This window comes from Sander lucioperca, chromosome 7 (assembly GCF_008315115.2).
Source record: "Sander lucioperca isolate FBNREF2018 chromosome 7, SLUC_FBN_1.2, whole genome shotgun sequence".
Lineage (NCBI taxonomy): Eukaryota > Metazoa > Chordata > Actinopteri > Perciformes > Percidae > Sander > Sander lucioperca.
Window position 1 is genome coordinate 31,649,297 of NC_050179.1, and position 16,743 is coordinate 31,666,039.

The window sequence follows — 16,743 nt, forward strand, 5'->3', positions numbered from 1 at the left end:
CTAAACCTCTGACGGCCATATTCGGGGTAGTCCTCCAGCACTTAAAGATCACAGCTGACAAAGCTGAGGCCTTCTTTACATTGCTTGCTCAACAACCGAAGTATCCTAAGGATGGAAAAAACCGCACCAACTTCTCATCAATGCTGACAAAGGCAGATAATGGCACATGTCAAACTGCAATAGCCACTCAAAACTCAAACAAATTTGGTAACACTTTCTATGAAGCCTGTCTCTATAATGCACTTTAAACAGTTATGTGTTATAATCTGCTTATAACGCTCTATAAGTATAGTTATAAGCACTTATGAATAATCATAATGCTTTATAACTATAATCGTAACACATTTTAAAGCATTTTTATAATGACTTATAAGGTCAAGTATCATAATACTCTAATAGCTGATCACTTTATGTCTATAATGCATTATAAACACATTTATAATGAGTTTATAATCTGCTTATAGCGATGTATAAGCATAGTTATAAGCACTCATGAATAATCATAACACATTAAAAAGCATTTTAGAATGACCTATAAGGTTAAGTATCATAATACTCTATAATTGCTCATCACTCACTGACTACCATATTTTTGCAGGATCATAGTGTATTATAATTTAATACATTATAATTTTATAATGCATAATAATCACTGCTATAAGGCATTATAATGTGATTATAATTCACTATAGGCCTAAGTATTCATCGTTTGCTTTAAGTAAAGTGAAAAACAATTATTTAAATCTATGCAAGAAGAACACTTTGTAAAATGTATTTATATGTTTAACTGGTCATAACAGAAATGTAGTACTTTTTTGAAATTTGAAACTTTTTGGTAAAGAACAACTGAATGATGGACTAATGTAATGTAAAGACTCAATTTACTCAAATTATAGATTATACCTGAAAGCATTTCTACTTCCCCTGTGAAGTAAGCTTGTCACTCACTGACAATTGTTTTTGCAAAGATCATAGTGTATTTCTCATGGTTGTAATACATTGTAGCCTAATATTTAAAATCTATTTGGTGTAACTCAGTAACAGAAAATGGTTAAAATAGCCTATGTATTTTTGTGTTGCTTTGTTTATCTGATTGGGTGGAGATGAATCAGCCACGCAGAGAGATACGCTGGTCAAGTCCTGCATTTAGCTTCATTTGATTGGCAGATCATGACGCACCTGCTTGATTGCATGAGAGAGAGGACGTGCTTGTAAGACAGCAACCCGAGCAAAGAAAACAGCAAAAGGTTGACACTTAGCATTGAAAAGAGAGGTGGTAAAAAGTAATCAAATTATTAAAAGCAAAGGGAAACTAAAGTGGAAGCAACCGGAATCTTGGAAAGTCCCGATTTCCTTTCCATCTATCTTGGTAAGCTAGCTGTATGATGCTAATGTTGCTGGTTCTGTGTGCTGCATCACGTGCCTGCATGTTTATTGAGTTGGAAATGTGGCCTAACGTTAGCGCCATAGTTGTTCAGTATTATTGTATTATCATTTTCAAAGAGATCCATGTTAAACTGTAATATTCTACAGTGGGGAATGTGATGTGATTATTTATGTATGCTAACGTTAATGTTAAAGGGGTGATAGGATGCAAAACCGATTTTACCTTGTCATAGTTGAATAACGACAGTTCGGTAGGTAAATAGGACATACATAGAAGCTCAAAATCCCATTGATACCCCTTTACTATGCAAATCTCACATTTTGAAACTGCCACAGAAAACGGCGAATCTGAACAAAGCTAAAAGTTGACGTAAGCATCTCAACTCCTAGTCTTTGTCACGCCCCAACATTTGCATAGGCTACACCGCTGACCTGAGGTCAGCTTAGTCTTCTGACTCTAGCTAGGTCATGCAGATCGCCAGAGGTCCGCTATTTAATTACTAAATTCACTTCTGAGACTTTTTTATGCGAGAAATCAACTATGTAGAGGTCAAATATAGGCCGTTTTACGAAAATTGATGGCTAATTGCAAATTTTGTCCGACTGTGTGTCGCAGTTCAGCAGGAGCTCAGTAGGCTACGTGACAGCGGCCAGTGCTGCCTCGCCGCCCGGCATGTCCTACTTCATAGACTCCGGCTCGCTGTGAGCTGGATCTCTGTCACGAAGGGAAGCCCGCGGCGCTCCATACCCGCGCAAAGTCACCGTTTCTGGGTTACTGGACTACAAAATGCTGAGGCCCTGATGGAGCTCCAGGGCCCGCAGCTAGCCGTGATCTTTACCCATAGGATTGAAGACAGTAGCAGCTAACGAAATCCCTAATGTTCACAAAAATGCATTAAATTGAAATCGGACACCATTGTTAGCTTTATAAGACCTTGGGGTATATGTTATATAAGTGGCGTGACGAAATTCAAACTGTAAATATACTCTAGTTATGCCAGCAGCTGGCAGCCATCCAGCTCCGTGGAGCCCCGAGCCCCGGTAGTCCAGTAACCGAGAAACGGTGACTTTCACTGGGTATGGAGGTTGCCGTTTTCTCGTCACTGTGTGGAGCTCCTAAAGTACGACACGTCTTACCAAATTTGCAATTAGCCATCAATTTTAAAATGGCCCATATTTGAGCTTTATATAGTTGATTTCTTGCATAAAAAAGTCTCAGAAGTGAATTTAATAATGAAATAGCAGACAAACAATGTATAACTTTGCAGTGTCTGAAATACAAGACCTGCTGTCTAGTCTCCAATGGATGTGTATGTGGTTCGCTCAAACCAATCAGCGCGCATCTAAATATTCATGAGCATACCATATTTGGAAGAAAAGCTCTTGTTACAAATAGGGCCATATAAATAGCATTCGAGCAATTTTCAGCCCAACCAATGTTACATACCCTATTGAGAGACCTTAAGGAACACGTTAGCTAACGAGCAGCAGCCGGCCGTTGGGTCGCTCCGCTCCCACTGTAGGGAGAACGGCTGCCAGCCCGGGAGAGGCACTGTCTGGTTAACACAAGTTTTTAGCTGTGACTGTCCTTCCTTTGCCGTACCTGGGGTTGCTGCGTTTTGGCTGCTGTCTGTGGATTCCTTCATGCACGGCTCGTCTTCTTTCGGATGTTTCATGCGCAGGTGTTTTGGCAGCGGCGATGTGTGTTGTTTGGGGTCCTTGCCGCCGTGGGACAGGTCGGCATTGCAGGTTGGGCATGTGGCTCGGCTTGGGTCACCTTCTTTTGGCTGGGGGTGCTGCCGGGCGGCACTTTTTCTGCACGCGAGTTCCATTTTCACTTTCTCACAGCCTACTGCATTGTCCACCTACATTACGTCGACCAGCGTAGCAGTACACGCATAGGGTTCAGTTCGGTGGAATGAAATTCGAAGGTTCGGCAGAAACCGAACCCCGTCAATAAGCCCAATATTCAGCCGAATCCGAACCCTAATCCTGCATTCGGTGCATCCCTAGTTATTACCTGCAAATTTAAGCAACTAAAAGTTCTATTTTGCAATTTACCTTGTCTGTGCACTTTCATTTATGGTTATTACAGTCTATGTTCCGGTTACACTTTACTTGAAGGTATCTACATAAGAGTGACATGACACTGTCATGAACGTGTCAAACATTATAAACAAGTCATAAACGTTTATGACATAACGCTTCTTTTAGTGAGTGTCATTCGGTTTTTGTCATGACAAGTTATGGTTAGGAGTTAGAATTAGGGTTCATGTGTCATGACTGTGTCATGTGTTCATGACAGTGTCATGTCACTCTTATGTAGATACCTTCAAGTAAAGTGTTAACTATGTACCTTAGCTCCTTGCGAACCTAGTGCAAAGGTGAATTTACCAAAATAGGTTGCATTAGTGTTTACAGTGGGTAAAGGTTGGGGGACGTTTTGGTCCATCGTTCAGTTGTGTTAAATTGTAGTACCTTACCTGTACTACCAGTAGAGTACTTATTGTCTGTTATGCTGTTATTTTCAGCTACAGGTGAAGTAGAAATGGTTTCAGGTATTATCTATAATTTGAGTAAATTGAATCTTTACATTACATTAGTGAAATGTCCGTTATTCAGTTGTTCTTTACCAAGACGTTTCAAATTTGATTACTCAATTTCTGTTATGACCTGTTAAACAAATAAATACATTTTACGAAGTTTTCTGTCTTCTTGCATATATTTAAATAATTCCTTTTCACTTTACTTGAATTTTACTTAAAATTGGTCAATTTTACATTGACCAATTGTAGTGAATTATAACCTGTTTGTAAGGTATTATATCTACCTATAGCTCAGGAATTTAATTACTTTACTTCCATCCAATGACCACTTAGAGTAACCTATAATCACAGTATAATGTCTTATATGAGAATTATAATACACTATAATCCTGGATAGAATATGGTAGTCAGTAAGTGATGAGCAATTATAAAGTATTATGACACTTGACATTATAAGACATTATGAAATAGATTGTTATGATTATTGTTATAAAGCATTATGATTATTATTATAATAAATTATTATTATAAATGTGTTTATAATGCATTATAGACACAAAGTGACCAGCAATTATAGTTTTATACCTGACCTCATAAGTCATTTTAAAAATGCTTTATAATGTGTTATGATTATAGTTATAAAGCATTATGATTATTCATAAGTGCTTATAAATATACTTCTAGAGCGTTATAAGCAGATTATAACACATTATAACTGTTTATAATGCATTATAGAGACAGGCTTCATAGAAAGTGTGCCCAAATTTTCAAAACTGGACAATTCTCCATTGACATAAGCATATTCTCCCCTATATTATTGCACTGTTCTTCTTTTTCCTTTATAGCAAGATATTTCTTAATGGAAGTGAACGTAGGCATTTGTTAATGTTGATATGTGTGATGAAAGAATCTGATGATTGATTGATTGTTGATTTATAGTATGAAAATGCAATAAAATCACTGAATAATAAAACATATGTCAAAAGGTGAGATGCAGTGCTGAACAAGTTATAGTATTTAAGGTGAGAAACTTAATCAACTCAGTTGTGGGGGACCAGCAGTACTGACCTGTTGCCATCATGTTGCTGACGGAGGCCAGTTCACTGAAGGTGGCGTAGTTTGGTAGGATGTTCTGGACTGGCACCTCGTCAGCAGCACTGCGGATGTCAGCCTCCTCACAGAGGTGGCGAAAACACGACATGGCCACCAGCACTGCCTCGGTGTCTGGACTCCAGAGGAACATGTAGAGACAAACTTCTAGCTTTGTCTGTGCTTGCCGGCAGATGGGGATACCACCACCCATAGTGGCACACTCCTGGAACAATCAAGGGCCAAAAATACATTTCAAGCTGGGGACACACCAGGAATCGGCAAAGAACTAGTGTCAATAAAGGCCGACTGTTGCGTCGCCTCTTGATGACTGTGTCTTGGCCAAAAAGTTACACTTGGAACACAAGCCGACAGCCAACTAGCACGTATTATCTGCGCATTAGAGAAAATAACTCTCCTCCAATTTTGACACCAATACTATCATGTGTTGGATTGATCAGATGAGACTAAGATGAGAAACGAGAAGATCCTGTGTGTGCCCTCTTGAGTCCAGTCGCTTGCTTTCCTCACTTGCATTTGTCTTGTCATGCTTTGATTCGCTTAAGCTGAACAGCCAATCAGAGTGATTCCTCTTACCAACGGGCTACGACCAGGCCCCCAGGAAGTGTGCCTGGCTTTGAAGCCAATTTGACATAGTGGCCCAACAGTGGAATTACAACTTCTACAACTGAGAAGTCAAGACAGCCAAAATCACCATAAACCTGGGTGTTTTCTTTTGAAATTTGTTTTATTTTGTAAAGTATCCGGCTGCAATGTGGCTTTCCTGTATGTGATTACCTGCCTGGCTTGACACATTCACTCGCGGAAGAAATAGAGGAGACGCTGAAATAATCATTGCAGTGACCTGATCGCAGCTGGGCCCCATAGTGCGGAAGCAGTGCCGATCATCCGGGTAATTTTATACGCGGCAATAGATGCTAGATCGCACCCGATACACGTGTCAATGTCAACATGGGGATACTGTGCAAGCGTCAACACTTGGGCTTCAACACCATTCAACAAACATTACTGCAGTGTTTATATTTTACATGTAGCTACATAGTCAGGGAAACTTGTAATCTTGGTTGCTGATGTTGTTAACTATTTCTCCCCAATTTAGGATCACACTCCTGTTGGAACATGTTAGATTGTGTAGTTTTTTGTTAAGAAGCGTTTATTGATGGTCATTCCACTACTACATGTATCTACATGCTAAAGTCAGGGAAACCTGTAATCTTGGTTGCCAATGTTGTTAATTTCTCCCCGATTTCAGATCACATCTCTCATGGTAGAAAGAGCCGCTATACTCCGTTACAGTCATTCTCCAGTATATACCAGTATTGCGTTGCAGCAGGGTTCAAATAACCATTGGCTGGTCAATCTTATGCTGAGCTCGTTATTGCTGGAGACTTCTATCAGACTATCCTTAGGAAGGTTATGCCTGACTTCCATTAACATATTGACTGTGCCACAAGAGGAATAAAAACTCTGGATCACTGCTATGCACTACTCAAAAACAGCTATAGAGCGGAATCACCACCCATGGTCCCTCAAGAATAGGGACCATGGGACCATCCTGCCAAGGTCAAAATATGTAAACAAACTACTTTGAATCCCCTGCTGTACTCCCTGTACATATTCGACTGTGTAGCCACTTTCGACTCCAACACTATCATCAAGTTTGCTGATGACACAGCTGTGGTGGGCCTGATCATAGACAATAATGAACAGGCCTACCAGAAAGAAGCAGAGAACCTGACCCGCTGGTGTCACAACAACCTACTCATGAATGTCAGCAAGACTAAAGAGATGATAGTGGAGTACTTTGGTACCTTGGTGTCCACATCACAGAGGGTCTGACCTGGGCGCAGCATACTGACTGAGTGGTAAGAAAGCAAGGCAGAGACTGTTTTACCTCAGATGCCTCAGGAAATTCCTTGTATCCCCTCCGGGGAACATCACTGCCTGGTAGGAAAAAAACATCAAACAGTATCACAAGGCCCTGCACAGAGTGGTTTGTTCGGCTGAACACCCAATAGGCGTTGCCCTACTCTGCGTAAAGGATATTTACACCAGGTGTTGCAAGAAAAAGGCTAGGAGAATTATTAAAGATCCAAACCAGCCGGGTAACAGCCTTTCCTCCTGAGAGACTTAAGAGGAGCTTCCTAAATGAGGACTCTGACTAAGACATGCCCCCCACCCCGCCACACACACATACACTTGTACCCGGTACAATTTCATGTGACAAATTGATTGATTGATTGTTGAATGGAGTTGAAACCCAAGTGTTGACACCTACGCAGTATACGCGTGTTGACCAGTGTGGAGCGACAGACGCTCACCATTGGCCCAATTTTGGCAGATAAGTCTGGTTGGTGTGTCAGGGCTTTTACACACAGCGTTTCTCACAGACAGGGAGACACACTAAATCTCAAAACTTTATGAGCATTCACATCACCAAGAATATGCTTCAAACATCTTTCAAGATGACTACACAGCTCAGTGGCCTATGTTAATGTAACTTTCACTGATTTTCACCGATTGGCCCCAAAGAAGACAGTTCAGCATCAGTTGTTCAGTTGTTGGCAGGTCTGTCATTACCTCTCTCTTTTAGTTGACTTGTTAGTACTAATAAAGCAGCCTGTTGGAACAGTTAAACTGTACCTTGTTCTTGAGCAGAAACTTGTTCCTGCAGATGAGGATCTCCCTCAGCCATTTGAGAACTTCTGTCCCATTAATCATTTGCTGACCAATCAGTTTGCGGCAGATAAGGAAGAGCACCTGTGAACTGAAGAAAGAAGCAAAAAAAGAAGGAAGTCATTATCATGAAAATGTCAAATATAAGTTAAGAAAACGAAATGTCATAAATATTTCCCATCTTTAATACAACTAGTTTAGTGCCTGGTTAAAACATGCCTGTTCAGAACGGGCCGATTGCTGGGCCCATCTCACACGTGAGATGTCACAAGTACTTTTATTAAAACAGATCAAACTGATCAAATAAAATGCAAAGACAGGGTTTTCTTCATTTGTTTTCTATAACAATAACTGACTGAGTACAACAGTGAAACCTACGCTGTACATTTACAGCCTGACAACTTTACTGTAAATTCCTCCTCTTCTCCGATAGCAAACAGCAGTCTGCTCTGAGAGCATCATCCACCATCTCTCACTGGCTCTCTTTCACAAACAGCCTACACACTAAATTATTACCAAAAGAAGCTACGCATAACATGAGTCATCATTCTCAATTTAGTCGTGTTTTTCTCCAACACGCGAGAAATGTTATTTTACGTTTCACCTTGTATGTTTTAGGGCTGAGCACCATTTCATCTATGAATTAAAACAAGCCTGTCTGTGTTTTAGAGAGCAGAGCAGACATACAGCGCTCGCTCACTTTTTCGAGCACTGGCCCAATCTGGAATCTGGCTGATTGTATTTACTAGTCCGATGTTACTTTTTACCGGCTACAGGGCATCAGGTAATCTTTATTGTTGGAACTTGTTGTGAGCAAGGGAGCCAGGCAGACGCAGCAGGAGAGTGGAGGCGAGGTTACGCAGGGTAAGGGCTTTATGGAAGAAATGGGTTATTTAACGCAACATCAAACTATATCAATATAAACTGAATTGTCTCATCCCATATTTCGTTTAAAAATATTGATATGATTAAAAAAGTTGATATATACTGCCAAGCCCTACTGTATACTGCTGACTTACTGTGATAATTTACCTGACCAAGAACTGTAATTGGTTACGTTGCAGATATAGAAAATACAACAATTATTAAACAAAATGTAAGTACATTGTGCCCATAATGCCTATATTGTACTCTGCACTTGAAGTAAACATTTAAATGCAGGACTTGTATTGTGCAGTAATATTAGTTTTACTTCCGAAATTATTATTTGTATTAAATTTTTTATTTATTATTTCTGCCACTGCCAATACCAACATTCCCAGATAGAGAAAGGGTGAAAAGACGCTTTTTGCACAACCACACACACACTGATGTCACTCACTTAACGGATCTGCTGTCATTCTAGCTCACACTTACGCTAATCTCGTAAAACAAAGCCAACTTGAGTGGACTGCGGCGCTGCATCCTATGAATCCATAGGCACATCAGCAGACAATTGTGTCTCTTTTTTTTGTAAGATCAATTTTTTTTATTATTTTTATATTTTTGAACATAATTGAACAAGAACAAAAAACATCTCCCACCCCCCACCCTCAAACAAATAAGCAAAAACAAAAACAGAAATCACACCTTGCCTAGTCGCTCTCCTCTAATTCTTGTGGTCCTGAGGTCATTAGGACTGATACTTGTGCTGCTGTGCTTTTCCATAGATCTATAGTCGATGATTTGGCTTTGTTAATCCTTGCTGTAGAGAGCTCAAGCATAACTATGTCTAGAAAATACGCAAACCACTGTTTTATACAAAGCGAGTGTGGGGGGAGCCGGTGTTGAGCTATCATTTTCTTGGTTGCGGTTGAGCCGGCTAGCCAAACGTTCTTCTGTCTCCCAAGCAGGTGTAATTTAGAGTCATCATTAAGTAACAAAACAATCAGGTCAGTAGGAATATGACATCCTATCACATCAGATATTATTGATGGTGTTTTATTCCAGAACTCATGCACCTGTTCACACTCCCAGACCATGTGCAGGAAAGTTCCAGTTTGTTCACGTTGACAGAACGTGCAATAGGGAGTGGGAATGACTTTAGAGACGTATCTCTTCTGAGGAGTCCAGTATGTCTTATGACATATGTTGAAGTGGATCTGCTGGTGATTTGGATTCTTGGAACAATGGAAAATGTTGTCCCAAACTGTCTCCCAATTAATTGTGTTCCCCTCAGGGCTCAGCTCTCACTCCCATTTCCTTGCTATTGGGAGTTCTCCTATGGATACTTGCATCAGTTTAGCATAGATCTTGGACGCTAATCCTCTCACAGGAAAATCAACAAAATATTTAATAACTGGGTGCGGCTCAAGACGGTTTCCCCATTGCACTCCATAACATTTTATGGCTGCTCTTAATAGCAGATACGAGAAGAAGGATGTCCTGGGGACCTCGAAACTAACTCTTAGGTCTTCAAAACTCAACATACCTTTCTCATTGAATAGCTGGTTTACAGTATAAATGCCTCTGTCACTCCACTGCTTACAAGCAAAGGGTTTGTTACCAGACATTAGGTGTGTATTGTGCCAAATTGGGGTGTCCAGATGCCACTTGTTGGTGTAGCATAGTTGCTCCTCCACCTGTTTAAAGTTAGTCAATGTGTTGGTGATAATAGGGCCATAGGAGACAATTGTGTCTCTATGGGTATATGACTGTGGATAAGAGCCATGTATTTGATCCCCCCCTTCTTTATGGAAAGATGAGAAGATTGATAAGTACCTGATGTCCCAAAATGTCTCTATAGGGGCATCGGGATTCCACAGCTCAATGGTCAGTGGCTGGTGCAGAACTAACAGTGCCTGAAAACAGAAAGGATAGAAGACAGGAGAGGAAGAGAAAGAACTGAAACAATAGTTTGTGGTAGTTTTACAGTTAAGAAATATGGACTGTAATGTGAATGGACTACATTAGTATAGCGCATTTCTAGTCTTAGTGAAGACTCAAAGCGCATTTACATGTACAGGGACCATTCACACACATTCATACACTGCTTGCCGAGGCTGCCATTCAAGGTGCCACCCGCTCATCATATAGACATTCAAACACATTCATACACTGATGGCGCAGCATAGGGAGCAATTCATTAAAGTCTCAAATACAGAGATAAAGTGTGCGGTTATTTACCTCAACTGCAGAGGGAATCAGGTCTTTATTTTTTAAATATTTTTATTAGAGACAGACCTTTATTTTTAATTGTCTGTTATACAAGTATATTTCATCATGTTTTGGTAAGAAGCCCCAGAGTTTTCTGATCTGCTCCTGTTTAAATTTGTTTGTTAGGGGTCACGTGACGTAATGCCAGGGGAAGGCTGCTGCTACATGTATCCTAATGAAGATAGTTAACCGGTGGTCAGCTTGGAGGAGAAACATCGCTGGAAGCCAAGAATGTTGAAAGGTAAAAAGTCAACGGCCTGTGGGGATATTAAGGAATCATCTGAACTTGGGCGGACCTGAAGCTATACAAGGCAAAACCTTTGATCTTAATCACCGGAATAGATGAGGTCGAGAAGTGGGTAGAAAACCTAGAAGTAGCCGACAAAAGGACAAGCTAATCCACCAGCTAGCAAGAAAGAGGGAGATCTGCTTTGGAAAAAAAATAGAAGATATGGAGAACCTGTCACGATGCAATAATCTTCGTTTTGTGGGCATTCCCGAGGGCACTGAAGGAGGAGATGCAGTAACGTTTTTTTAGAGGAGCTGATTCGGAATTAACATGAGATAGAGGGAATGTGTGAGATTAAATGGGAACACAGACTGGTCAGCCAGCAGCTCAGGACAGGAGAGAGACCCAGATCCATACTGGTAAAGTTTTTAAGATCCTCGGACAGGGACTTTGTGCTGCGTGCAGCGAGAAACAAGGGCAAGCTGACTTGGTTAAATAATAACATAATGCTATTTCCGGACAACTCCAGAGCTACAAAGATGAATCGTGACAAATTCAAGAGTGTATAAAACTGCATGAGCGAGAGGTGGGATTCAGAATGCTGTACCCTGCCAAGCTGAAGATTGACACCAAAGGCAAAGTTAAGACATTTGAATGCCCCCGAAAGGCGATAGCATTTATGGATACTAGGGCTGGGACTAGGGCTGCAACTAACGATTATTTTAATAATAGATTAATCTGTCGATTATTTTTTCGGTTAATCGATGAATCGGATAAAAAAACAAAAAAGCATTAATTTACATCAACTCAATACATACTTACATACATACTTGTTGTTTTAGTTAATAGTTGTGTAAAGGTAAGTAACCCAAAGAGTAGATACAGACCACCCACCCACCCACACACACACACTTGAAGCTTATTCATTAAATTATTACCATCATTGTATTAATTGCAAGTTAAGTTCATTTGTACACCACATTTAAACACAGCTTAAGATGACCAAGTGCTATAAAAGAACTTTAAAATGAAATTAAAAAGTACAACACACACAAATATATTTGTCAACAATAACTGATATGGGACAAAGCACAGAATATATACATGACAATAGATTGAAAAATGAATGGGCCAAAAAAGGCGAGTGAATAAAAACGTGTCTTTAGTCCTGCCTGCTTTACTACTGTTATTAACGAGCTAACGCTAGCTTGTCATGCTTGTCAAGCTGGATAACGAGTAAACACCAGCACCACTGGAGGGACGTTATGTTCCTCACTTCAAAACGGAACAAAAGTAGGATTGTGTAGTGACTTTACCCTGCTGTTGAACTCCCTTCCTCCTCATCAAGGACTCCAACATGTTTACGTTTTAGGTGCTGAATCATCACCGTGGTGCGCCTGTGCCATGCCGTGTCGCTTTTGCTTATCTTGCAATTAACACGTTTTCGATTTATTTTGTGTGAAATGTTCCCACACATTGGATGACTTAGGTCGTACTGATTTCTCTGCCTCCGCCATGTGTTTCAGAACGTTACGGGTCTCCGGTCTCTCTCCGTATTTCCTCTACTCTGCTCTGCTCTTTTTTCTTTTCTTTCGCTCCGCACGGCACTCAACTCAATTGCTTTTATCTCTGCGACTGAGTGGCGTGTCGCGCGACACAACGAATCGATAATGAAATTCGTTGCCAACTTTTTTAATAATCGAATTTTATCGATTTTATCGATTCGTTGTTGCAGCCCTAGCTGGGACGATTTGTCGACGTAGTCAATGTCATCGATTACATAAATGCGTCGACACAAATAATTTTCGTCGACGCATCACGTGTAGAAATCTAAAATAACATGGCTGCCTCCAGCAACAACGCAAGTACGGATTCCTCGCAAGATAATTGCACAACCAGGCCAGATTGTTTCAGATATCTCGTATAAAGATATCCTTTATAACGTCAGTTATAATGGCCCACGTATTAAAAAATGAAAAAAAAATTTTTTTTTACTGTTTTATTTTTATTTTTAAGTTTTTTATTTGTGTATTCCTCCTGAAAGTGACTTGAAATGTTAATTTGTTTTATTGTTGGATATATTTGATTCATCTGATTTCATATGCTGCTAAAATTGCACTTTATTTACTGTAAGATTAAAGGGAGAAGAGCTTGGATGTTAAACAAGAGCCTATTCATTATTGTACCTACTACTGTTAAAAAAAGCAAATACAGGCTACTCTTTTTGCACTTGCTGTGTTTACTTTAAGTTTTTATTTTGTATTTCTTCTGAAAGTGACTTTATTTTGTTGTTAGAGAGCCTACATCTGGCTTCAGGTTGCACTACAAATTAATTTTACTTGAACAGTGCAGTGTTAAACAATTTTAATAAACAGAGATTTAAACCTTATTGAAATTTGTTTAGTGTAAATTGTCAATAATTGAGCAATGGGAAAATAATCGCTAATTGAAAAATGAAACGTTAGATTAATTGAAAAATGAATCGCTAGATTAATCGTTTAAAAAATAATCGTTTGGGACAGCCCTAATGGATACTATGGAGGAAGAAGCTGGCCAGGGTTATAATGTTATAATGTTGTTATTATGATGTGCAGCCTCAGGCTCAATGTGGGACTTGCTCTTCTGTTCTGCTTGCTGTTTTGTCTATTAGGGCCCGGGCACCGACAACGTTGGTCAGCGAAAGCCGTATTGCTGCTCAAATGTTTCTTCTTATTATTATTGTTAGGGCCCGAAGGCCCTATTGAAATTCAAATGCTTTTTCTTCTTTATTTTTAATATTATTCTATGTCTTTGAGCGCAGAAACGAGGTGCTTGGGCCACTCAAAAAGTTATGAAAATTAGTATGCCTGTCATACAGAAAATTTAGATCTGATATGGGTCTTGGCCTTGGCTGTGGCAAATTGGCTCGATAGTGCCCCCTTAACAGTTTTCAAAGTTAAACCCACCCTCCTTTTACTTTCACTTATAGGCATGAAATTTGGTAGGCATATGTATCATATTCAGAAATAGAAAAAACAGAAGGTCCACTATATTGAAATTCATTTTCAAATTATGGATGATTTTACCCCAAATTTTCTTTACTTTATTAGAGAACAAGCCTGAGAGCATGTACAAGTCAATAATTAGTTATAGTCATAGCGCCACCTACTGGAAACAGGAAGTAAGCCCTGACGAAAATCATTCGATTTACCTGAAATTTACATGATGTGGTTAAAACATGATATACAGCAACACGACTAGGCCTGTAACAATTCCAAATTTTACTGTACAATTAATTGTCTCAGAAATATTTGCGATTAACAATATAATTGTCCCTTTCCGTGAAATTTAAAGTATTCATTTATTTATATATTACTTTTTAAAACAAATTAAAGGTTTTAATGAATCCCAGGATACATTTTTTTGCTTATTTCACTGTTATGTGATCCCAGATAATGTATAACATAACACAAGTACACAGTCTATGAAGTAAAACGTGGCACTTCATTATCAAAGGTAGCTCGTATTGAAAATCAAAAGAGTACATCATATCCTTACATGTTGCCTTCTTCACTGTATTAAATGGCTGCATCTCTTTTGCGATATAACGTGTCACTCTGTCTGTAAGCGTGTGTCATTTGAAATTTTCACGTTTATATTTAGTCTGTCTGGTGAACAAAGCGGCAATGGACATTGCCGGGAGGGACCAGCCAGTAGCGGTTTTTGGCACGGGGAAGCGGGCAGCCGCCCGGGGCGGCACGAGCACTTAAAAAAAATAAAATAAATAAAATCCTCTGCGCCGGCACCCCATGCAGCTGCAGGCACCCCTGTATGCTGAGAATTGCCGTGCACAGAGAGGAGCATCTCGCTGCAGCCTGCGGGAAGAACCCACCTTCACCGTGGGCTGCAGCGAGACGTACTTGTGCACAGAAGCCGTGTGAGAAGGGGAACGGGGAGGGGGGCACAGGGGACAGTTGACCTCTGGGTCTCCCAAATGGAACGGTCCAGACAAGAGAGGGAACGGGGGACCATGAGCCTCCTTGAGCTTATCACTTTTATGCATGATAAGAATCTATCGGAGATCTACCCCAACTTTTGGACTGCTCTCAGGATTGCACTTACTCTGCCAGTCACTGTGGCTAAAGCAGAGAGGAGCTTTTCAAAACTAAATTTGATACCTGAGGTCAACCATGTCCCAGAAACAGCTCACTGGCCTTGCTGTCAGCAGTATCAATAACTCAATAGGGGAGCAGATTTCATACGATAACATCATTGATGATTTTGCATCAAGGAAGGCCAGAAAGGTCAGGTTTCAGTTTTAGTTAGTGTTTTCTGTTCTTAGTGAAATAATTAGATTATCTTTAGTCTCTTTAACCACTCACACACTGACATAACTCACTTAACAGACCTGCTGCCATTCTAGCTCACACTTACGCTACTCTCGTAACAGAAAGCCAACTTGAGTGGACTGCGGCGCTGCGTCCTATGAATTCATAGGATCATAAAAATTAAACAAAATAACCGTGGTTACGAAGAATAATTGCGGTTAGACAAAAAAAAAAAAATATTAATAGTGTGTGTTCTCTAGCACCAAATAGTGGACACAGGAAGTGGTGCACAATTTGAAATATGTTATTTCCAACGCTATGCACTAAATGGAGGGAATTCATTTTAAATCTTGTGTTTAGTGTCCGACGGTCACAGAAATACATGGCCGTGAGGACTGAGAGCCGCCAGTACCCCCGACAAGCGCAGTGTATTTTAAAGGGAACACCACCTATGAGACTGTTTCACAGTTCTGTTATTCAATTTGGTAAAGTTATTAATACACATATTCATAACTTTATTAATATTGATAAAACATCTTTGATAATTTGCCAATAATTGAATCTGTACCCCCCAATTCCGAATTCTGAAGGCATGTTGGGTGGGTTAAATTAGAAAGCTAATGTTAGCTAACGAGCAGCAGCTGGCCATTCGGTCGCTCCGCTCCCACTGTAGGGAGAGCCCGGGAGAGGCAATGTCTGATTAACACAAATTTTTAGATGTGTTTTTTGCCGTACCTGAAGTTGCTTGCATTTTGGATGCTGTCTGTAGATTCCTTCATGCACAACTTGTATTATTTCGGATGCTTCATACGCAAATGTTTTAACAGCAGCGATGTTGTGTATTGTTTAGGATCCTTGCCACCACGAGACAAATCGTCCTTGCAAATTGAACATGTGGCTCGACTTGAATCGCCTTCTTTTGACTGAAAGTACTGCCAAACAACACTTTTTCTGCTCACGAGTTCCATTTTCACTTTCTCACAGCCTACTGCATTGAACGGTCCATCTACGTAAACACTTTCCCATAATCAACGGGGGCGTCATTATGTCAACCAGCGTAGCGCGGGTAGTGCAAGCATAGAGTCCGGTGGAAAATAATTCTAAGGTTCGACAGAAACCGAGCCCCGTCAAAAAGCCCAATATTCGGCGGAATCCGAAGCCAAATCCTGGATTCGGTGCTTCCCTAGACAGTCCCTCCAGAAAAATGTGATTATGCGATCGCATAATTCAATACATAATCAGCCAAAGTCTGCATATTTATGCGGGGGCCGCATTTTTTCAAATATGCCGCACTTTCACCGCATAAATTGCTGATTTCCGCGCAAAATATGCGGGGCTTGCATGATTTCATAAT

The 16,743-nt window shown here is 40.2% G+C and overlaps 1 protein-coding gene across 4 annotated transcripts in view; it reads right to left on the minus strand.

Moving 5' to 3' along the window:
- The window catches only part of nf1a (neurofibromin 1a), a 296,381-nt gene that overhangs the window by 208,891 nt on the left and 70,747 nt on the right, over nt 1–16,743 (minus strand). For all 4 annotated transcript variants that reach the window (XR_004897871.1, XM_036003223.1, XM_036003224.1 and 1 more), the window contains exons 15-17: nt 10,419–10,498; nt 7,686–7,809; nt 5,001–5,247 (exon numbers count right to left, since the gene is read on the minus strand). Coding sequence is in view for 3 of the 4 variants with exons in the window: in XM_036003223.1 (XP_035859116.1) it covers nt 5,001–5,247; nt 7,686–7,809; nt 10,419–10,498 (451 nt within the window). In the remaining variant the exon portion in view is untranslated. The remainder of the gene's footprint in view (nt 1–5,000; nt 5,248–7,685; nt 7,810–10,418; nt 10,499–16,743) is intronic.